This window comes from Pollicipes pollicipes, unplaced genomic scaffold (assembly GCF_011947565.3).
Source record: "Pollicipes pollicipes isolate AB1234 unplaced genomic scaffold, Ppol_2.1 Scaffold_7261;HRSCAF=8764_pilon_pilon_pilon, whole genome shotgun sequence".
NCBI classification, from domain to species: Eukaryota; Metazoa; Arthropoda; class Thecostraca; order Pollicipedomorpha; family Pollicipedidae; genus Pollicipes; species Pollicipes pollicipes.
In genome coordinates this window covers 5,018,597-5,041,867 of record NW_023597054.1, presented here as the reverse complement: position 1 = coordinate 5,041,867, position 23,271 = coordinate 5,018,597, and the positions used below count along the sequence as shown (strand labels likewise).

General features: G+C 61.9%; 1 protein-coding gene across 1 annotated transcript; it reads left to right on the top strand.

The window, feature by feature from the left end:
- Positions 1-544: 544 nt before the first annotated feature.
- LOC119112693 (membrane-associated guanylate kinase, WW and PDZ domain-containing protein 2) lies at positions 545-23,215 on the top strand. Its single transcript, XM_037236947.1, has 20 exons — positions 545-2,243; positions 5,484-5,626; positions 6,075-6,165; positions 9,680-9,853; positions 10,223-10,394; positions 11,920-12,134; positions 12,606-12,764; positions 13,252-13,943; positions 14,082-14,181; positions 14,818-15,012; positions 15,508-15,696; positions 16,188-16,364; positions 16,892-17,109; positions 18,401-18,733; positions 18,875-19,123; positions 19,533-19,694; positions 20,352-20,708; positions 21,044-21,226; positions 21,564-21,695; positions 21,836-23,215. Exons 1-20 carry the CDS (start codon positions 1,448-1,450, stop codon positions 22,595-22,597), a joined length of 5,499 nt encoding a protein of 1,832 aa, XP_037092842.1. The 5' UTR covers positions 545-1,447; the 3' UTR covers positions 22,598-23,215.
- The last annotated feature ends 56 nt before the right edge of the window (positions 23,216-23,271 follow it).

Below are 23,271 nucleotides of genomic sequence, written 5' to 3'. Positions count from 1 at the left end.
AGCTGATCCCACGGCGATGCGGAAAGCCGCCGTCATCATGTGAAAACACAGTCGGTCAAATATGGGCCTCGTTTCGTATATCTGACATATATATTTCTGCTCCACGCACAGCCCTTTACCATGGCATCCGATGGGCGTCGCTCGTGGTCGCGCCGACAGTACATCTGTTGAGCCGCCTGGCTGCCGCGTGCAAGCGCAGGACACATTCCGGGTGCCCAGAGAGCGTCCTCTAACCCCTGACGGCTTCGTCGCCCACCTGGCGTGGCCGGTCACAGTGCCCCCGCCCGGCCCGCTGGCCGGGAGGACCTCACGCCGGGCGTCGGCCGGCCGCTGGCGTCGGCGACACCCGGCGCCCGGCCCGCCGGGCTGTGGGAACTGGAGTGGCGGGCGCTGGCCAGGCTGGACAGCGCCGCCGGCCTGCCGCACGCTGTTCCCGTTTCCGCGGTGTGTCGCACTAAGTGGCTTATTCGGGGTTAGTGTGTCTCCTGCCGCGTCGGCGGCGCCCCTAACGTCGGCGTATCAGTGGCGGCCGAGCGCGGGCGGGCGTCGATCGCCGCTGTCCGCTCCGGCGGCGCGCGCCACCACCCTCTGCCCTCCGTGCGCGTCTGTGCGTTGTGCTCAGGCCTGGTCGGATGGATTGGGGGAGGTAAGGAGGACTGTGCGTTGGCCTGGTGGCATCGTGGTGCAAGAGCAGATTAGCTGGATGTGGAAGTGTTGTCTGGCCATACACATCACGCCAGTGAACCTTTTTCACTGCATAAGATGCAGTCGCGCTGTCAACGGTATAACGACTGGGCAACGCTGGACATCATGCAGCAAGTCGCCAGATGTGGGGCATCAATACCTGCTTGTCCGTGGTCATGCCAATCGCCCGGCGAAATCAGCGCGGGGGCGAGTGGAAAGTGAATTGACGGCATCGCGCGCGCCGCCGGACTTTCTCGCTGCGCGCCGCAGTCGTCACCGGTGAGGGCACGTGTTCGGCCAGAACGGCCGGCGATCATACGTCCGGCGAGAGTGTCGAGTGCCGTCCGTCCGGTCCGGCTCCGTCCGGACCTCCGGAGTGGCCGACTGACTGACAAAGAGGGCGAGCGGCTGCCGGAGCTGAGACTGGACCGACGGAACAGCCGAACGCTGGGCGTCTGCCTCTGGACGCTGCGTTCCTGGCTTGACTTGAACTTGGACCACCGGAGTAGCCAACCGCTCGGCGCCTGATGTCTCCGACGGCCCCGACCGGATCCGGACAACCAGCGCAGCTCGGCACCGGCACGCATCAGCCGCGCCCAAAGGAGAGCGAGAAGTTGTCGAGGGTGCACCCGACAGCAGTCAGAGAGTGAGCAGGAGCCCTGCAACAGATGGGCTGAACGTCAGACGTTCGCTAGACCGGGCCGGTCAGGAGACGGCTAGGAGATTGTCAGGAGGTGGCCAGGAGGCGGACAGGCGCCGAGGGATGCCGCTCGTCTCCGGACTGCTGCTGTGGCGGCCGCGGCGCAGGGCGCGCGGCCCCTCCCTTTGTGCAGGCCTGTTCGCGGCTCGACGCCAGCGCGCGGCGGTGCCCGTCCAGCGCAGCGTGCCCCGCATCGTCATCACAGTGCGCCGCCAGAACGAAGGAGACGTGCAGGGCGAGGTGGACGAGCTGACGGAACGCGAGCTGGCGCTGTGTCGCCGGCCGGACGAGCCGGACGAGCCGCCGGTCAGAGCTGGCAGCGGTGATGGCGGCGGACACCTCACGTTCTCGCCGAGTGGTGTTACCAGCCGACCGATCAACGCCGCGCGGCATGAACCGGCGCTTGCCGTCGCGCCCGGACCGCCAGCCAGCCCCGAAGAGCCCGTGTGCGCACCGGGGAGCGCGTGCACCAGGTCAAATCGGCGGAGGAGCGGCGGAGTGAGCGACCCAGACGGCTCGGGCGCGCACCCGCTGACCTCCGCCGAGTTCTCGACCGGCGGTGGACTGCGTCCGCCAAACAGCCACGACAACCAGCCCGAGAGAGCCGCTCGTCGGCCGCGCGTCGACGCCGGCGGCGCCGCGTCGCCTGCATCGAGTCTGCGCCAGCTGTGGCTGGCCGGCGGCGGCGGCGCCGGTCCGGCCACATGTGCTCTGCTGGCCCGCATCGCCATCGTGTGCCAAACGGACCTGGAGGAGCGGGCGCCGTGGGGCCGCCGTCTCGGCAGCGACGTCTCCTCCGAGAGCGCGTTGTCTTCGCCGGAGCTGCGCAGGGACACGGAGTCAGAGCCCGGCACCGACAGTGAGTCGGCTAGACAAAGGATCACATACATACATACACGAGAATCTGACTGACAAAGAGTACGATTTGATGGAGCCGGGCACAGACAGCAGCCGTCCGCACTCTGCAGTATCTAATGTACTGGGACAGTAGCATCCGTCTCAGTACATTAGAGGCGGATGCTACTGCAGCCCGATGTCACCAGCAGGGGCCGACACTCTCAAGCATGTCACAAGTGTAAAAATATGTCAAATTCAGTCGTCATAGCTCACATCCCTGTCATACGCCACTCCACGGTAATCTCCGTCCTCCCGGTGTGCCGGTCCGGTGTGGCCTCAGTCTTCCCGGCGTGCCGGTCCGGTGTGATCTCAATTCTCCCGGCGCGCGGGTCCGGTGTGGGCCTCCGTCCTCCCGGCGTGCCGGTCCGGTGTGGTCTCCGTCCTCCCGGCGTGCCGGTCCGGTGTGGCCTCCGTCCTCCCGGTGTGCCGGCCCGGTGGTGTCTCTGTCCTCCCGGCGTGCCGGTCAGGTGTAGTCTCCGTCCTCCCGGCGCTCCGGTCCGGTGCCGCCGGCCACTGCCGGACCGGTCTCGAGACGCCGCCAAAACAGGTTTTACTACACATTCCTCTGCGCGCCGTGCGCCCGCCGCCGTGGTCCCCAACCCTGGCGCGACGCGAGCAAGTGTTGAGCGCCACTGGTGGTCGGGCTGGCTACCGTTGCCTGGCCTGGCTGTCCCGCGGCCGCCGCCGGCCCGCCAGGTGCTGCTGCCGCCCAGTCTGGGCCCATTGACCGCGGCGGTGGGGGCGGCTGGGGGCCGTGGCGGCGGACAGTGTCAGTGAGCGATGACGAGCCGAAGTTGCCGGTGTCGCGGAGCGGCCAGAGCCAACGCCAGACCCAGATGCTGATCACCCGAGTGTTCGGCGTGCAGCGACGCCGAGATGAAGGGTTGTCTTCGCAGAGGGCTGGATTGAACCGCGTCGTCTTTCCGCCCCACGTGCTTGCGAGTGCCTCTCAGGGTGAGTGCGGGGCGGAGGGGAGCCGGGACGTGAGCGTCTCGTCTGGCTGCCACTGCTGTCGTGCGCCGGAGGCACCACACGTCATCGTGGCGTCTGTTGACGGCTGAGTCCGTCACTCGGTCACGTGCTGGTCTACCGGCCGCCAACGATCTGAGCTGACCCGCTAACAGACGGCTGGACCAGACTGACAGCCGTCGGCAGCCGACAGCGGCCAGACCGGGCTGGCTGCTGTCGGCAGCCGTTAGCGACTGGGCCGGACTGGCAGCCTTCGGCAGCCGTTAGCGGCTGTGCCAGACTGGCAGCCTTCTTCGGCAGCCGTTAACGGCTGTGCCAGACTGGCAGCCGTCAGCAGCCGTTAGCGGCTGGCCCAGACTGGCAGCCGTCGGCAGCCGTTAGCGGTGCGCGTCAGCGGTGATTCGGGGAACTGACCACCGCTGGATAAATATTTAGAACTGGCGGTTAATTATGAAGAACACTTTGGTTACACGAGTGAATAAATCAGTCGGAGTTTGCATTCGTTAGCTGCACATTTCAAACGAACGCGTAACTGTGTCAAATATTTTTTTTTTCAGACGCACAACCCGGTGCTTGCGAGCGCCGATCACCCGAGAGAGCCTGGTTTCAATTGTTTGGAAAATGTCGGAGCTGAGGCACGATTGACTCCGCTTCCTCCAGTATCCCTCTGATTATATTCCGATCCCTCTGATTATATTCCGCCGACCCAGCTTGGCTCAATCCCGCCAGCAGGTACACGGACACTTAAATGCGCCCTTGTACACTTACAAGCATATGGATCGTTTCCCACACCGCTGCATTGAAGGTAATTTGTGAACAATGTTTACGATTGTAGCATAAACTGAGACCATGTAAGACGGGATTTAGTTGATGTGAATAGTCATCATGCTGTTGAAGCAACACTTCCTTGCCTGGTCAGGTACTGCAACACTCTGACCAACAGGACCAATACAATCGCTGAGTAGCGTGGTCCTGGCAGTCGCCGACTAGAAGCCAACATTCTTTAGAAAAAAGGGAAAAATGTTATGCTTGCAAGTGCACTGTTTGTGCCAAAACGCGAGCAATTTGCGGGCAAAAACTTTGAGCAATGAAAGAGACTTTGGCATTAGTCCAACAAAGGGTGAGCCGAATCGCATACATCGTGAAATCGTTACAGCGTGGAACTGAACCGTGGTACCAGCTGCAAAGACGGCACCATCAGCGACGGACGGGTGTGGGCGGTGGGTGGCACGCGCCCTGTCGTGCGGTGTGGCCGGTCGCGGGCACGCCGTGCGGCCTATCGCTGGTGATTGAGCCGACGCCACTCGTGCGATAGGGCGTATGTTTACGGAGGGGTTGACGCCGGCCCACAGCGAGCAGCCGGTGCACTTGAATCCTGCTGCAGTCCGGCACAGCCAGACTTGAGTCCCCGCACAGCGCAGGTCTAGTGGCCGCCGAGGCGGCAGCTTAGACTGACACCATCCCCTGTGCTGAGCACCCTAATATGACTGAATGAGATAATTGTTTCAACGAAGAGAAGGGATGAAAAACTGATCAGACCACAAAGGAAGGGCCTGGTCAAATTAGTCGACTTTAACAACCATCCAGGGAAGGCGGCAGTGCTGGTTTCCATGGACATTCCCGCCGGTTAGCGCGTGCTGTGGACGGCGGCCCGCTGTAAACCTTTGGCATCCCGGAGTGGGCACCGCAGGGTGTGCCCGGACACGCCTGCTCAGCACCCTACCCTCCAACAGCGTCCGTCTCTGGACCCGGCGTGGTCACCGCGGGGTGTGCCTGGGCACGCCTGCTCAGCACCCCACTCTTTAACGGCGTCCGTCTCTGGACCCGGGCAGCCCGGCCAACACGCCGCGGCCGCGCCGTCAGATCTGCTCCGCCCGCCGGCCTTGCGTGTGCGGACGGCTCAGGGCGGTGTCGGGCTCCGGGGCTCCGCTCTGTGGGGCCTCTGGTGAGCCCGGCTTGGCTCGGGGAGGCGGGGCGCTGCGGCCCACAACTCTCCGGCGGTCGGCCTGATCCCGCCGAGCCCGCTGGCGTTGCTGAGGGGATGTTCCCAGCGCGGCATTTGCTCCGCTTGTGTTCCAGCTTTGCCTTGGCTGGTACTGCGGTGTATTGGAGCTGACGGTGTGATTTTCGGATCAGCGTCAGTCACTATGCACGGATCTGGCGCTGAGCCGAGCTTGTTTTTGATGCCTGCGAAATGCCAACCAACAAGCGGCATGTTTCGTGTTGTTGGCAGACTCGCTGACCGGTGACCTGAGGTCATACCTGAGCAGCCGGTTTCCGAAGGGCTCGGTGGACCACGAGCTTCAGAACACCATCCGGGATCACCTGTACCTGCGCACTGTACCCGTCACCACTAGACCTCCGCGCGAGGGGGAGGTGAGTACCGCGGACGGCTGTGCCTGTGAACTGTACCGGTCACCACTAGACCTCCGTGCGAGGGGGAGGTGAGTACTGCGGACGGCTGTACCTATAAACTGTGCGCGTGGCAACCCGACACCTCGACAAGAGGAATCTAGCGGTATGGTCACCTGTGCTTGTTTTCTATGATGGTCTCCACCAGCCGCCGAGAGGGTGTCAGGCAGTTAAGTGCTGTACCCACTACACATGTGCAATACACCCATCACCCCGACCCTTCGGGAAGATAAGAGCAGCACATTTGAGACACACCCCTGACACTGTGCACTTGTCTACTGTACCCGTCTCCAATCTTCAACCTGTGTTTGCCCCGCTGGTTACCGTAAGGCATGCTATGCATTTTTACATCGGCGTCCCATGCGAAGCCTGTATTTTTGTCTGACGGTACCTCTACTTGCGCTGCTTTCAGGTTCCGGGCGTTGATTATACGTTTCTTAGTGTAGAAGAGTTCAGAGACTTGGAGAGATCCGGCAATCTTCTAGAGAGCGGAGTGTACGAAGGTGAGGCATAGCTTCTAGAGAGCGGAGTGTACGAAGGTGAGGCATAGCTTCTAGAGAGTGGAGGGCACGAAGGTAAGGCATAGCTTCTGACCTGAGTGCTTCCATCCACGGACTAGCGTTGTGTTGACGCATGGTGGCGCGTTTGGCCTGCCGCAGAAACTGTCAACGACTTGAGGTGACACGCGAGGAATATTTTGAGTGAGTCGCGGCACATGCTATGCTGGGGTCAGGTGCAGCCTGCTGGTGGATGGTGCATGCTTTAACAATAACATCCCGAACAAAGCAAGCTCTCGCCACATTTTGCCTCCTTTTATACCTTTCACTTCTACTTTGATCACTGGTCCATCCGCATGAGGCTCCATTGTCCCTTCCTTCTTAACGCCTACCCACTACTAACGTCGGAGCATGATCGTTTTGGTGGCTGGTTTTAGGCACGTTCTACGGCACGCCGGTACCGCCCACGCCGGAACGGGCCGCAACGCCTCTTTTCGTCGCCGTCCCTAACGAGGACAGCGCCGCCGCCGGCGCCGGCGCCGGCGGGAGACAGCCGGCTGGTGTCAGGGGTGGCGGCCGAGAGCGGCGCGGCGGGGCCAGTCGTCGCCCTCCGCCGGCGGCCATGTCGAACGTCCGGCCGCGCCGCGGCGGCCACGTCAAACTGTCGTGGTCGCAAGTGCCGCTCAACGTGGGCCGCGTGCGGGCCATTGCGCCCAGCTCGAGCAGCGAGCGTGCCTCGCGCCGCTCCTCGGTCGCGTCCTCCCTGGACTCGGACCGGCCGGTGGCACCCCAGGCAAGGCACCGGTCTGGCGGCCACCAGCCTGCAGCGGCGGGTCGTCGTGTCGCCGCGCCAGCCGCTGACGAGGCGCCCGCGCGGAAGGCGACCGCGCCCTTTGACGTTCTCTCCAGCAGCAGCGCCTCCGAGAGAGGGGCTGTCGCAGCAGGTGGAGAGGCGGCGGCCGGCCATGTGGACAACATCTGCCAGTGCCGAGACTGCCGGACGTGGCGGCGCCTGTGCGCCGTGGATGGTCGGCAGGGCGAGCGGCCGGTGCCGCCGTGCAGCGAGCACAAACAGCCCTGCCGCTGCCAGCAGTGTCTGGCGAGTATCTACGCGCACCACCAGCTGCTCATCTGGAGGAAGCTGGGCCTGGCCGGGGTCGGCGGCACCGGCCTGGACAGGAGGCAGTCCGGCAGTGAGCCAGCTAAGTCCGTCGGTCGGAGGACGGCTTCCGGATCAAGTTCTGGTCAAATGACTGGAGCCGACAACCCTGCGCTGGAGCGGCATTCACACAGCAGCCAGGCTCGGCCGGCCGCGGAGGACGGCTGCTGCGCAGACCGTGAGACCTCAGTGAAGCGCTACATCCCGAACGAAGAAGAGGTGGAGAGGGACGGGACCCCTGCGACGGATGGCGCGGCTGCGGCGCCCGACGGCGAGAGTAATCTGGCGAGGACGCTCTCTCTTCCCAACGAGCTAGAACTGGCTGCCGACAGAGACCACCGGAAGACAGCAGCGACCAGGAGACCAGGCGCGAAGGCCCTGGCCTCTTCCAGAAAGCGGCTTGCTAAACTGTGGCGGAAGGTGTCCTTCTCTCGAGAGGGTGAGAAGGAGACCGGTGCGAGCCGCGCGGACCGCAGCGGCTCACTGGAAGCACCGGACATCCTTCCGTCTTCTGTTCGAGGTGTCGCGGCTGGGCTGAGCCGCTCTTATTCGGCGGATAGTGTGTTCGTGGCAAACCCGGTCAGCGATGCAGCAGCGAAACGCGGCCAATCACGAGACTCGGCGAGCAGCACCACCGCTAAGCACGGCCAATCACTGGCCGCCTCGGCCACATACCGCCGAGCGCCCCCTTCGCTGAGCTCCGGCGTGATTGCTAACAGCGACGCGTCCTTCACCTCCGACTCGTCGGTAGCCTCGTCGAGCTCAGGTGTCCGGGTGCGCACATTCCCCCCGCAGCGTGTGCTGGGCCCGCTGCCGGGGTCGCGACCGTGGCGCAGCGCCTCGCATGGGGACCTCTCAGTCCACGATCACGCCGGAAACGGCGCGCTGCATCGCCACCAGCCCGTGTTTCAGTCGGTACATGACCTTCGTCGGGACATCCCCATCGATCGACTCGACTACGAGTTCCAGGCGAAGAACAGCACGTTCGTGCCAGTGTGGCCGGTGGCGTTCCGTCCGTCGGCTCGGAGCGCTGAACACAGCCGCCCACTGGCGCCAGCGCCGGCCGGTGGGTTCGACTTGCAGGGTATGGCCGGGTGTGCGGGGGGCCGGCGGGCGGCGCGGCAGCGGGCCGCGGACCGGGCGGCGGCGCGGCGGAGGCACGCCTCCGACGGCGAGCGGGGCGCCTCCCGCTCCCGCTCACGCTCACGCTCCCGCTCCAGCAGCCCAGCCGGCTCAGTGCGGCTGCTGCGCGGGTCCCAGAATGGCGCGGAGCGGCGGAGTATCGGTTCAGGCGATCAGCGGCGTAGCAGCGAGCCGCGGGAGCTTCTGCCGCACAACGATCCAGAGACAGCAGGACGGCGCAGTAACGTGGCAGACCAGCGACACGCCGCTGAGCCGGACGAGCGGCGAACGGGCGTTGAGCCGGCAGCTCGATCGACTGTGGAGCGGGGAGAGCAGCATCATCATCAGCATCAGCAGCGAGCAGATGGATCTCCTGGTGAGCAGCGGGTGTCGCCAGGCCCTGGCGGGCCGGGCAGCTTCGACAATCGCCGGCAGAGGATCCGCCAGCACTGGCAGCAGTACCTAGACCGGACGGTGAAGGAGCGCCGCGGAGCCGCCTCGACGGCCGCCACGGAGAGCCCCGTCCCGCTGCCACGGCGGAGCGGCCAGCGCAAGCCGGAACACGGTAGGTGCTGCAGTATATGCTAATACAGCACATCCGCGGCATCTTTTTCTTTAAGTGCTTAGGGGGGAGGGAATTACAAACATCCACCTTTAGTGACGCGCAAACTCTATAAGTGGTATGCCGTCGCGTGTCATTACCTGAATGATGTGTTCTGTTTGAAATACCGCTACATGCCTATCACCAATGGACCGCGTCGCCGGTATCGATATTTGCTGCATGTTTTAACCGGGTGTTGGGTGCTAGCACGCCATGAACCAGCCTGCATTTGATTTACATGGGCGCTGCATGCTGACTTAACTTACAAACCACTAGCCATGAACCATTATTAGCATGAATCGCAGAATCGTCTATGTTGGGTATCCTCCCCAGATATTCTTGCGCGTTATCAGGCCTGTGAAGGCTATTTCAAATGCAGCATTTGTGTGTCAATCGCACCTTGAAAAAGGTGTAGTGCTGTCGATCTTCACTCCATCCAGTCGCTTTGTACCGACAGTATCAGTGTTTGGTATTGGTTCGGCACCTCGGCCTAGCATGCTTAATCTGTTTTGAGTGGGTGGCCGTATATGCTCAGTGCAGGCCATGGAGCCCGCTCGGTGTTTGTCCGAGTGGCGACGCTGGTGGCGGCCCTCTGCGGCACCCGGGGCCCGGGTGACAACGCTCGCCGCGCGCCCCAGGTCACCGCTATGGCACGCCGCGGCCAGCGTCGGAGCCGGCGCCGGCGAGGCCGAGCGTGAGCGACGACACACTGCTGCCAGGCCAGCACCCGAGCGCCGAGGGCAAGCGGCGACGGAACCGCTCCACCGAGGCGGCCATGGCGGCGCAGGGCGCACTGCCGGCCGCCTACCAGGGTACGCGGCGGCCCGGCCGTGGCTGGGGCGGCCCGGGCAGACGCGCCCCTCAGGCCGACGAGACGCTGGCTACAGGCCGCACCAGGCGGCAGTGCGCCTGCCTGCTGCGCAACAGCGTACATCTGATGGAGAGGCTGCAGGCACTCTGAAGCTACCGTAGAGCCTACGTCTTGCTCTGGGGCAACTGTAGATCAGTGTGGTCGACTGTCCTAAGTCCGCTCTATGGCCTCTAGCCACGTTCGCAGCCGGAGCAGAGCTATTTAGAGCTGCTGTGACGGCCAGTAGCTGGGCAGGGGTAGACATGGTGGCGTCGACGAGCCGTCCTGAGCCGAAACCCGTCTGAGTGGTCGGCGGTGTGACTGCCTGCAGCGCCAGAGTACCGGTCTGCGCCGGCCCACGCCAGTCGACCGGAGACCAACGGCTGGGAGGGCCCGGAGCCGGCCTGGCAGTCGACTGAGCCGGCGGCCTCCTCCGACCTGGGCCCGCTGCCCGACGGCTGGCAGAAGGCCTACACAGAGCGCGGCGAGAGATACTTCATCAAGTGGGTGATCAACGACACACAGCTCACCCCAGCTCACCCGCGCTCTCTTTCTCGGATTGGAATCTTGTTTCGTATGGCTATGCTGTTAGACTCATGGGTGCGTCCAGCATGGGGTGGTGGTAGGAACCAAAACTCGCTTCTTGAACGAATCCATAATTAGCTGCCGGCTGCACTACAGTTAGGGTGGTGCAAACATTAGCTGCCGGCTGCGCTACAGTTAGGGTGGTGCAAACTTCTGCCGGCTGCACCACAGTTAGGCTGGTGCAAACTTCTGCTGGCTGCATTACAGTCAGGCTGGTGCAAACTTCTGCCGGCTGCACCACAGTTAGGGTGGTGCAGGTGGTGCAAACTTTGAACTGTCCGTCATTTTCGCGGTCATGGTCCTTTGACCCATTCCGGCTGCTTGCGATGCTCTTGGCCTGGTCAGCACACATGTTTTGTGGGTAATTCACCGGTGATGTCTAACGTTGACTAACACCAAGCCCTGTTTGCGATGCCGAATGCTTCAAAAGAAATTAGATGCCCTGTCAGATTTCATGCGTATTACCGCAACATGAAAACTTGATTCTGTGCGTGCTTCGCTTGGTTTACAAAAAAATGCAGATCACATCTGGCTCATTGCCAGCAATTTTAGTCCATTTGTACCGCAGCTGAGAATGCCTGAACCAACCTACACGGGGTCGTCCACACATCCCTTTACGTTTTGAAGCATGCTCCTTGGAGGCCTCCTTACAGGGGGGGGGGGGGGGGGGTAACGGAGTGTAACCAGGGAGTGAGGGGAGGTCGGGCACAGCACATCGTTATGAGGGGGAGGGGGTAGTAACGGACGTGGAAGCAGGGAGTGAAGGGAGGTCGGGCACAGCGTAACGTTGCGCTCTCGCGTGGCTTACAAGTTATGTTTGGGCTCCTCTCATAAGAAGGAATACGCCTCTTGTTTGTTTTACATTTCTAGCTCAATTAAGGGCGTATCGGATGTTACCATTTCAGTACTTCACGCTAAACACGGTGTAACAGGGCAGGAGGCTCATCCAAGCTAGTCAATGTGTAACCAGGACGAGATGGTGTTGAAAATGGCAAAAGAGTGTACGCAGTTTATGGGCGGCATAACTGCCGCTGAGATGGGAAACCTGTTACAACAACGCTGTAGCTGGAAAAATCAGATGTTTGAAATGAGTCACGAAAGCACTATTGTCTGCTTGGTTTTCATTTTGCTCGTTAGTGCTGACTAGTGATTTATACATTCGCATGCGTTTCGTGTTCAGTAGTGTTTCACATGCCATGAACGTGATTCTGTAAACTGCTGGTAGCATAGTTAAAACTCACCCAAGTGCATTACGAACTGGAACGTACTGCCTGCGACTTTACTCGTGCTAAGACACACACCGTCTTCCACACGGTGGAAATGTTTTCCCGTAATCGTGCACTGAACCCCTGAGATGTGCCGCTGCGTGGTGCACGTAAGGTCCGCCGGACTGTGGTGGACAGCCGCGTCCTGTCCGACTAACACCTCGCCCACTTAACACAGCCACGAGACGGGCACGTCCCACTGGCTGGATCCCCGGCTAGCGCGCGTGCAGAAGAAGTCGCTGGCCGAATGTGAGGACCACGAGCTTCCCTACGGTTGGGAGCGCATTGACGACGTCACCTACGGCACGTACTACATCGACCACGTCAACCGGCGCACCCAGTACGAGAACCCGGTGCACGAGGCCAAGCGGCGGCTGCAGCAGGACCGGGGCGGTAGGTGTGACCAGGCCCGCAGACGAGGGCAGCAGCTCTCGGCTGCGCTCACATTCTGCCTGTCTCCTTGGATATCACCCGGTGTTGGTCAGGTGTCACCAGGCCCGCAGACGAGGGCAGCAGCTCTCGGCTGCGCTCACATTCTGCCTGTCTCCTTGGATATCACCCAGTGTTGGTCTCACTGATGGCCTCTGTCGCTACTTGTTAAGGCCGCCACTGTTCCATTCACTGGCACGGCTGTTCGTTGATACCGCCCGCCAGTCCTAACTGCTGACGGAATGCTGTTTTTTCGCTTTTGCTCCCGCCCATTATCGCGACTGTTGCCGACCGTTGTTCGTGCGGTATCTGCGGTATTATATGTAATGCATCTGCAGCAAAGTGTCTGCAACGTCCTTGAGCATGCCTCTGTGGTGCCTGCAGCAGCCGTTGCCTCTGTGGTGCCTGCTGCAGCCGTTGTCATCTCCGTTTCAGTCGACACCGGGCCGTCTCGGCCAGACGGCGCGGCCGGCGCCAGCGAGAGCAGCACCTTGCCGCGTCAGAAGCGGCCTCAGGAGGCCCAGCTGTCGGCCGAGGGCTCGGATGGCTCACCAGAGTCCGGCGGCGCCTCCCAGCCGGCCCGGCGCGGCAGCAGTGAGTGGCCGCAGGGCAGCGGCCAGCGTCGCCAAGCGGCAGGTATCATCCCGCTCTGTTCCGTTGCACTCTCATGGTGCACTCTCTCTGTGCCGGTGCACTCTCACGTATGGGCTCTCTTGCATCGCGCATGGTTCTCGCTGTCTTGTCTGTTTGGTCTGAGGGCTCTGTGTTTCGGTTGCTTGCCCGGTCTGTGCCGTTACTGGCGTTCTCGTTTGCCGTGTGGAGTTTGCGTTTGCATCGTCATAGCTATTTTGGTCTGGTTTGTGTGGTCTGATTTCGTTTCGGCCCGTCTGTTCTTTTTCCATCTCAGCCCGTTGTGTCTGGGGTCCTCTTTGCATTCACCTTAGGGATAGCCGACATCAGTGGCTGGGCCTGGTGGCGCCCCTCGGCGTCTCTGTGAGCCGAGGTGGCGGGCTGGTCCGTCAGGCCGCCTTGGAAGGCTGCGCCGGCGGCTCGCGGTTGTGACCCGCTGTCGTGTCTGCAGGCCGCTCTCTGCTCCCCTGCCTCCCCTGCCTGGGCGCAGAGAAGAGCGACTCGCTGGCGCCGGTGTACGCTCGCCACGTGTACACGCGGCCGCGCAAGAAGCCGTCGCGGCACACGCAGCGCCTCTCATCCCGCTCCCTCTCCGAGTCGTTCCCCTCGGCCACCTCCACGCCCACCCTTCCCAAGGCCGCCTTCACGCTGGAGCGGCCGTTCCAGCTGGCGGTGTCGCACGCGCACAGCGCCAGCGACCCGGCCGTGTGGCGCGCCGGCCAGATGCCCACGCTCGGCCAGACGATCGTGCCGCGCTTCGCTCGGCCCGTTTTCCCACGACGGACCAAGTACCAGAACGTGCACTTCGAGCGGCGGTTGAGCGACGAGCAGGTGCCGGCCGCGTTCGTCACCAGTCCGGCCGAGTACCTGCGCACGCCGGCCTACGTCGGCTACTCGCTGCCGGACATAGCGGCCAGCTCGCAGCTCGCCGCCTTCCGCCCGGCCTCCCCGGACGGCGCGGCATCTCGCGAGCAGGCGGACGACTCGCGCTTCTCGCCGCCGCCGCGTGACGGCGCCGGTGAGCAGCCGCAGCACGCGCGCCACGCCTCTCTGCAGCTGAGCCGGGCGCCGGCCGTCTGGCACGGCAGGAGCCTGTCCAACCCGGTGTCCGGCTCTCAGGCCATGTCCGTGCCGCGTGACCCGGTGTTCGGACACACCGATCTGACGTCACACCTAGCGTGTCCGGCGCGCGTGCGCACCGACTCGCCGGGTCACCGCCGCCCGGCGGCCGGCGCGGCGGCGGCGGCGGCCGAGCGCGGCGCTAGCGCCGGCCTGCCGCAGGCCCGGCCCTCCTTCCACCCGATTCCGCACCGCTTCCCTGGCGCAGCGGACGAGGAGCGGGTGCGATCGGCGAGCCCCGCTCCCGGCGTCGGCCCCAGAGGTACAGCTGTTGCACACCGCTCGCCACCCGCCCGCTCGCTTCGATACCACCTTTGAATGCTTTTCTAACACCGCTTTCGCTCTGACTCTGCGTCCTTGAGGCGGCGGCACCGGAGCCTGGGCTGGCTGGCGGTCGGTGGGGTGATGGACGTCGACTAACCTGTTCGGTGCCTTTGTTCGGCGTAGTGTTTGTCTTGCGCGTGGTGGAGGCGAAACGTCTCCTTCCAAATATGCCGCTGACATGCACATTGATGCCCGCAGATCAAGTGAATATTTCGGCTTGAGTCTATATTGAAGTTTCTTCGCATCCACGTAGTCATTAATGACCACTTGGATAGTTCGCGGATCAGCAGCTATGGAGAATCGGACTAAACAGACGTGTATTTATCCCTCAGACCTAACTTGCTGGCAAATAACGTCCACTTGCCCCAGAACAAACGTCTCGGTGCTCACTGGTCCACGTCTGCAGCTCGCCGTGCCTGCTGGTCACAGATTGCGTGCCTCATGTCTAACCAGATGCACAGGTCACGACGTACGCTGGCTCCGACGAACGGAGCCAGGCGTCCGTCGGTGCAGGCGGCTGGGTCCTTCCGCCCGTGTCGCTGACCCGCCGACGGTAACACAGGCTGGTCGGCAGACGAGCGGCCGCCCCTCTTCAGGCGGCACCCGTCTGAGCTAAGTGGTCGGATGCTGCGCACCACGCTCTGCAAGTCGCCACAAGGCCTCGGATTCACCATTGTGGGCGGCGACGATGACGAGGAGGAGGAGTTGCTGCAGATCAAGTCACTGGTGCCGCAGGGCCCCGCGTGGCTGGACGGACAGTTGCAGACCGGTGAGGCCAGCGCTGGCTGTGGTGATCAGACTGTGATGTAAACGTCCCGCCGGGCTGGCTGGCGTCTGGTGGTGCCCTTCCCGACGTCTGGGCGCAAATGGAACTTGGATGGAGCGTAGCGACGTCGGCTGCGCATCATGGCGCTTATCACCTGAGTGGATTTCGTCTCTGCATCTCGCGTTTGGCTTTTGGTTAGTTGGAAGACTGACTGTGTCTCTGCAGCATTGAGATACTTATGCTGAAGGATTTTGATTACATTTACTTTAAACAAAGTTTTTGCCGTGTGGAGCTGATATGAGCGATGCTAGCTGCCACACTGCCTGTGTTGAACCCCGTTGAGAACCCTGTGTCAATGACGCCAAGTATCTGCGCCATCTTCCGACCTTAGCGTGCGGTGCGGTGCGGTGTCCCAGTGGAGTCAAAGCGACATTCACCGCACTCCGCCGGACACTCCGCGTACCACGGGCCTCACTCCCACCGGCTCCCTCGTTGCAGGTGACGTACTGGTGTATGTCAACGGCCAGTGCGTGCTGGGCTACACGCACCAGGACATGGTGCACATGTTCCAGACGATCGGCGCCGGCGAGCTGGTGCAGCTGGAGGTGTGCCGCGGCTACCCGCTGCCCTTCGACCCGGACGACCCCAGCACAGAGATCGTCAGCACGGTGGCCGTCAACGCTGCCGGTCAGTGGAACGACGGGGGTGTGCTGCCGCGGAGGCGGTCCGCGCGGTCAGGCCGTGCCGCGGAGGCGGTCCGCGCGGTCAGGCCGTGCCGTGGAGGCGGTCCACGCGGTCAGGCCGTGCCGCGGAGGCGGTCCGCGCGGTCAGGCCGTGCCGCGGAGGCGGTCCGCGCGGTCAGGCCGTGCCGCGGAGGCGGTCCACGCGGTCAGGCCGTGCCCTCCCCCGGCGCCCAACGGGTCTGCCTTGCAATGTGATCGGGGCGCCCAAAACCGCAGAGGGGACGGGTATTTGATGACGTCGCTGTGACGTCACAGTTATCGGCTGCTGTGGGATTCTCGGCGAATTGTTCAGGTTGCATCACACGGGCTTGTGCATGTGCTATGGGACACGTGACGTCAGCTGTCCGAGCGGCGTCCCTGGCTCTCCGTCGCATCAGCCCGTGCCTCGGTGTGACGCCCGGCGTGACGTCACGTGTTCTGGCGCCGCGCTGGCAGACGCGGGCCCGCCGCCCCGGCCGCAGGGCTCGGTAGAGCGGGGCGGCGGCCGGCGGCCAGGCTCGCCGCCCGGCTCCGACCGCAGCGCAGACACGTCCAAGTCGATGCCGGACCTGAGCGGCGCCGAGCCGCCGCGGCCCGTCCACCGGCCCAGCTCGGTCGACCTGCTCTCGACAGGCGAGTCCCGGCCGCGCTACCGCCGGCCCGATGGGAGGGAGGGGGGGGGGGGGGCGCTGGCGGGAGGCGGGACAGCCTTACGCGCTACAGGTAAGACTGCAGACGTGCTGAGTGGGACACCTGGTCACGTGAGCTGAGTCAAACACCCGGTCGTCGGCATGTCCTCAGATTAAACAAGGGTTTGCTGTGGCCTGTGGCTGATGTAAGCGTTCAGTCGTTGGCGATGCTCAGCTGGTGGTCACCAGCCTTGCCCACACACGGTCCACACACTGCAGTATGACGTCATGTCCGCGTTGGCGATGCTCAGCTGGCGGTCACCAGCCTTGCCCACACACGGTCCACACACTGCAGTATGACGTCATGTCCGCGTTGGCGATGCTCAGCTGGCGGTCACTAGCCTTGCCCACACACGGTCCACGCACTGCAATATGACGTCATGTCCGCGTTGGCGATGCTCAGCTGGCGGTCACCAGCCTTGCCCACACACGGTCCACACACTGCAGTATGACGTCATGTCCGCGTTGCAGACACCGTGCCGCCGACAGCTCCAAAGCCACGCTTCCTCACCGTGCCGATCGTGAAGGGAGACGCTGGCTTCGGCTTCACGGTTGCCGACTCCTTTCGCGGCCAGAAGGTGAAGAAGATCCTGGACCGTGGTCGGTGCAAGGACCTGCAGGAAGGTGACATCTTGGTGCAAATCAACGACATCCAGATCAAGGCCATGGCGCACACGGATGTGGTACAGGTAGGCTCCTGGATGTTCCGCCTGCGGGCAGGTTAGCGCCGGAGTAATATACACTGGCGGGTGGCGAATGTGTGGAAGCGATAAGGACATCGAAGTAAAAGCGGTCGCTTGAAGCCCCAAACATTAACACGCGCTGGGGTGGAGGGGGCAAGTTGCACCCCGAAATTTTTTCCAGAATGGTTTCCGAACGGCGCGGCGTAGCCGCGCCATATTTTGCATAGTTGTAGACAACTGAATAGCGGATCATTTGGCATCAAAAATTTAGCCGTACCTTGTGAGGTTGCTGGCCTATGGCAGGTGAAAGTCAGGCCATGGTTTCAGCGAAGGCAATTTCTAGGGAATCCCTCAACCTGACCCAGTAACGGAGCGTTAGACGAAGTCATACATCTCTGAGATACTTTCTCAGGCAACACAACAGTTCAATAAGAAAATTACATTGACCTTAGGTCAGGTATGAAGGTCACACCAGGGTCAAAACCAACCTGTTTTGTTATTCTAGGGCTTGCTGTATGGGATCATTTCTGGTGCTCATGTCCAGTTTATTGATAGCAGGAACCGCATTATACATCTTCCATGAACTTCTTAGAGGTCAGAATAGGTCATTGACCTAAAATGACTCAGGTCAACATTTTGTTTTAGGAACTTACTGCCTAGCGCAATCTTTGCTGCTTAGTCAACGCAAAACTCCAAGCAATCTTGAATGATTTTGGTCACCTTACCGTCAAGAGGTCAAGCAAGGCCACTGACCTCGAATGAGAATGTGACCTTTTGCTTAGAAGCGGTTATCTGAGTTCTGGAGGCACTTTGGAGGCCAACCTGGAACTTGACCTTGTTTGGCGTTCTTTGGTCCGAAGGTCATTACCTAGGAACCTGAAACTTTATCCTACGTAAGTTCACGTGCAGATCAACACACTCTGTAAGGTTGATGTATCTAGCTTTCTTAGTTCCCGACATCTCAGGTGCTCAAATTGACCCCCCCCCCCTCCCCCCACGCGAGCGAAGGGTATCTAGCCGGCCACCCGGGTGCGTGTTAAAAGGTGCTTGTCGTGCCAGGAGAACATTGCGTGTTATACATAAATATAGTATGCTGACCGCAAGCATGTAGACCATTTACTGCATGTGCCAGCGCGGAGTTTGCTGTTGGTTGACCTGGTTATGCCGAGCATCCCGTTCAGGTGCAACTTGGCCGTGCTGCACGTCAGAGGACATTGACTTACCCATCCCCGTGTAGGTGCGAATGACACGTATCCAGCATAGTATGAAGTTCACCAGACCCTCACCTGCTCGGCAGGTGCTGAAGGACTGCCCCGTATATCAGGAGTCCAACGTCACCGTACAGCGGGGCGGCTCGCACAGCTCTTCCAAGTCGTACTTGCGCCGGCCGGGTACCCGCAGCGGCCACCAGCGCAGCCAGAGTGCCGCCTCCGCGCCGTACCCGGGCGAGCCGGGCCGGGCACGCACACCGTCCACGGACACGGACGGCGGCCAGCTGGCGCCGCTGTACCGGCCCACCGAGCCGTACTCGGGCCGCGGTGACGTCGGCGAGTACCGGCCGCACGCGCCGGCGGAGCAGTACGGCGCGGCGTATCCCGAGTACGGCGGTGACCAGACGTACCGGGCCGTGGCACCGCGCGGCGACGGTCAGGGCGCCCACCCGCCGGTGGGCGGCGGACGGCTGCAGTGGGCGGCTGGCCCGCCGCACGGCGACGGCTGGGCCGAGCCGCCGCAGGGCCGGCGCGGCTCTCAGCCGGCCGACGGCGCCGAGCGGGCCGCGCCCTTCCCCGGCCACGAGCGCTCGCCAGCCTCCCACCAGCTATGTGGCGGGCCCGGGCCCCGCCAGCGGCGCAAGCAGAGCACCAGCTTCGAGCAGGAGCTGCCGGCGCCGTCGTCGGTGCTGCGCGTGCAGCGGCCGTCACCGGGTGCCGGCCAGTGGGTGGAGACGGCCGTCACCCTACTGCGCCTGGAGACCGGATTCGGCTTCCGCATCGTCGGCGGCACCGAGGAGGGCTCTCAGGTGAACCCCGATGCCGGTCCGCTGAGGGGGAGGGGGAGGCGCCGATTGCGCGGGTAGGGTGCGCGGGCAGCAAAAGTGGGTTTTCAGATGTTAACGGCGAGTTCAGGCGCGATCAATGGCTAGGCCGATTGTCACTTGGTATCCAACAGTCCAGTCCATTGCCTCGAGGCCACGCGGTATTAGCAGCAAGAGCCTTCGACATTAGCTGAGAGGAAGTGAATCGTGTTCAATGTGTTTACAACAAACGATACATATTGAACCGTGTCCCTTGTGTTTGAGTCACATGGTTCCGTGTTACCTGTGTGGACGGCGCATCACGCCATACGAATTTTCTTAAGTAACCGTGGACCCACGTGATGAGTGTCAGTCGGCGCCGCGGTTTGGTGCTGACGGCGGCGCGGCGGGCCAGGTTTCCATCGGGCACATTGTGCCGGGCGGTGCGGCCGACCTGGACGGCCGGCTGCGAACGGGCGACGAGATCGTCTCAGTCGATGGCCAGCTGGTGATCGGCTCCTCCCACCACTACGCCGTCCATCTGGTCAACCAGGCGGCCAGCAACGGCCGGGTCCAGGTCAGTGGTCATCAGCGGAACGGGTCTGCCCTCAGCGCAGGGCTCTCATGGAGACAGTGTCATCAGCGGAGCGGGCCTGCCCTCAGCGCAGGGCTCCCATGGAGACCTCCCATGAGGATATGTGAACTGTAGGTGCCACTGGCTCATTGTGAGATGCACATATATCTCACACAGGCTCCTGATGGAACTAGTGCCTATTACCCTAGTCTATCAGGTTTTAATGAGTATGCATTAATTCTCATTATCATGCCCGTACCGAAGTGTTTGTTTGCCTGGCGTACATTCAGTTCCCTGGCGTTTCTCAGACTGACGTGTTAATTGATATTCATAACCATATTTCGTAGTTAGATGCATCGTTTCTAGGCGTGTATTCAGTTCCCTAAGTATCTCCGATTGACTATGACCCCCTCCCCGTCGGCAGCTGAACAAAGGTCCCCTCCCCGTCGGCAGCTGAACTAAGACCCCTTCCCCGTCGGCAGGTGAACTAAGGTCTCCTTCCCGTCGGCAGTTGAAATAAGGCCCCCTTCCCCGTCGGCAGCCGAACTAAGGCCCCCTTCCCCGTCGGCAGCTGAACTAAATTTTCCTTCCCCGTCGGCAGCTGAACTAAGATCTCCTTCCCCGTCGGCAGCTGAACTAAGTTCGCCTCCCCGTCGGCAGCTGAACGTGCGTCGCTTGCTGTCGCCGCCGGGCCGAGCGCGCGCTGCGCCGGCCCATCTCACCTACCCGCGCCAGGTGGCCGTCACACGCCGCCAGGGCGAGGGCTTCGGCTTCGTCATCATCTCGTCGGCCGGCCGCTCGGGCGCCACCATCGGCCGCGTGCTGGAGGGCAGCCCGGCCGACCGCTGCGGCCGTCTCTTCGTCGGCGACCGCGTGCTGGCCGTGCACGACACGCCCATAGCGGGCATGCACCACGACCAGGTGGTAGCGTTGATCAAAGACGGCGGCTACCGTGTGCTGCTGACGCTGGGACCGCCGGCTGACGACTCGTCCAGCACCACATCCACGCCGCAGAAGGTGGGCGGCGGCGCACCTACCGCCTGGGGATGGACGGTGTGCGCGACGCTCTAACTGTGTAGCGAGGACGGTGCCGGACGCTGCCTTGTTATGAGCCGATGAGTGGTGTCAATGGTCTGATCTTATCATGTCACGCTCTTCGTTTTATTTTCATAATAAGTTACCAATAATTATCTGTCACCTGGTGATAAACAGAGGCAGCAAAAAAACCGGCTTGACAAAGAGACCACCCCTAGCCCAGAGCGCATGTCGCCCAAGTGACCTCAGACCGGCTGACCAGCTGGGGACAAATGGCACCTTTCTCTGGTGCTGAGCCGTGACTCTCGGGTATCCAGGACGAGGAGTACCCGGTCGGGGACGGACCAGCCGGCGAGTACGACCTTCACGCCATGCAGTTCCAGCGAGGTCCGCAGGGGTTCGGCTTCTCGATCCGAGGCGGCCGAGAGTTCCAGCACATGGGCCTGTTCGTGCTGAGGATCGCCGAGGACGGGCCGGCCGCGCTGGATGGCAGGCTGAGGGTGCGTGACAGACACGCAGTGGACGGCATGATTTTAGTGGGAGGAAGGGTGCCAAAGGTGGATCGGGTCGGCCTGTTTCGCCGTCTGAGGTCAAGCAGAAGATGCAAATGAAGTGAATGACAAGTGATAACCAATGCCGGTGCTGGTCGTAGCCAAAATTATTGGCTAAACCGTGTAAAGATTGCATACATATGCGTTCGTATCTTAGATAAAAGGGTTTTCATCAATACCAAAAAGCATATGGTGTCAGTTCAGATACGATACGACAGCTAATTCACTTTCCCGTGAGCTGCGACTAACGCGAAAGTTGTTCCGCACTTGATGATTGTGTTCCCAGGTGGGTGACCAGATTCTGGAGATAAACGAGACCAGCACGAAGGACCTGACACACGGCGAGGCGATCGAACTAATCCGGCGGGGTGGTGCCACCGTCCGCCTGCTGGTCCGCCGAGGCGGCCCGCTGCTCCCGGTGAGCACCATGGCAGCCCCCGAGCTGGGGGGGGGGGGGCTGGCACATGTTGCTGGGGAGGCCGGCTGTCCGTGTCAGCGGAGCAGTGGCACGCCTCAAACCGCTCTGACGCGCTCGACGCCTCTCTGGCCATGTTGCAGGAGATGCCCGAGCAGTCTGCACCGTCCTCGCTGACGCCGTCCTCAGCGGGCGGCACGGCCCGCTCCTCATCGGCGCTGTCCCAGCCGTACCCGGGCCAGCACGGCCAGCAGCCGGCCCCGCGGGGCCACCAGCAGTCCCAGCAATACCAGCCCCAGTACGGCCACCACACCTCCCAGGCTTATCCGGCCGAGGACGGCCACCAAATGTCTCAGTCTTATCCGACCCAGCACGGCCACCAAATGTCTCAGTCTTATTCGGCGCAAAACGGATCTGTCGCGCCCCAGTCGTACCAGACTCAGCACGGCAGCCAGTTGTATCGGACTCAGTACGGCGACGAGTCGTACCTGGCCCAGCACAACCACCAACCGTCGCAGTCGTATCAGGCGCAGCACAACCACCAAGCCTCGCAGTCATATTCAGCTCAGCACAGCCACCAACCGTCTCAGTCGCATTCGGCCCATCACAACCACCGAGCCGCCCACTCGTATGTATCACTGCACAACCACCAAACCTCCCAGACTTATTCGGCGCAGTACAACCACCACCCGTCACAGTCGTATCCGGGCCGGTACGACCACCCGTCGTACGCGCCCGAGTACAACTACGGGCCGGTCGAGTCGTACCCGGGCCGGCACGAGCCCCAGCCGTACCCGTCCTCGGCCAGCGCCGATGGGTCGAGGCCAGCGAGCGGCCCGCTCGGCCAGAGCTCGCCACTCAGTCCACAGGAGCTGGCCTACTGGCGGCGGCAGGCCAACGTCTAGCAGCGTCGCCGCCCAGTGCGTGAGCTGTGGTACTGCTTGCCGGTGTCAACCACTGCCAGTGCAGGTGGCAAGATCAGTCAGCCTCGTCATTCCATTTGTTTCGTGTTGTGTGTCGGTGTGCCACGGTCGCAAAAAAACCGCGGACGCGCCACTGTTTGACAGTGCTGCCGTATTTTATCCGCGGGGAGGCGATGGCTTTATGACTGTGACGCTCAAAGGGGCTGTTTTAACAAACGTTGAATGAACTGCCAGAAAGCATTGCAATCACTAGCACGTTATGTTATTGATGTAGTACCGATTGCGTATGCCGTGCTTATTTTGCAGCAGTTCAATGCAGGGTGTTGTAGATGATAAACCAACGCCACTACTGAGTGATGACTTTCTGCTATGCGTTTCATCTTCCTTTGTTTGCGCTTGCTGCTTTCGAAAAGACAATCATTATCCCCGTGATCGACTGTCTGGATGGCGAGCCTTTGTGCAACGTTTCCGCCCAGGCGTGGTGTGGTTGATAGCCTGTTGGTGCGCTGATTGACTTAGAGCCACCACTCCAGGTCAGCCTGGGGCCAGCATTGTACAAGTGATTGATCAAATCGTGCTGAAAACTAATACAATATTTACCCCACATTACAATAGCTTAAGGGGACACAAAATCGCGACGTTCATCCGGCCCTAGT

Bases quoted from the DNA above. Each gene is read 5' to 3' on its own strand.
- LOC119112693 (XM_037236947.1), top strand. From the start codon at position 1,448: ATGCCGCTCGTCTCCGGACTGCTGCTGTGGCGGCCGCGGCGCAGGGCG. The intron at 19,124-19,532 runs GTGAACCCCGAT...GCGGCGGGCCAG, and splicing joins GCACCGAGGAGGGCTCTCAG to GTTTCCATCGGGCACATTGT. The intron at 19,695-20,351 runs GTCAGTGGTCAT...CCCCGTCGGCAG, and splicing joins CCAGCAACGGCCGGGTCCAG to CTGAACGTGCGTCGCTTGCT.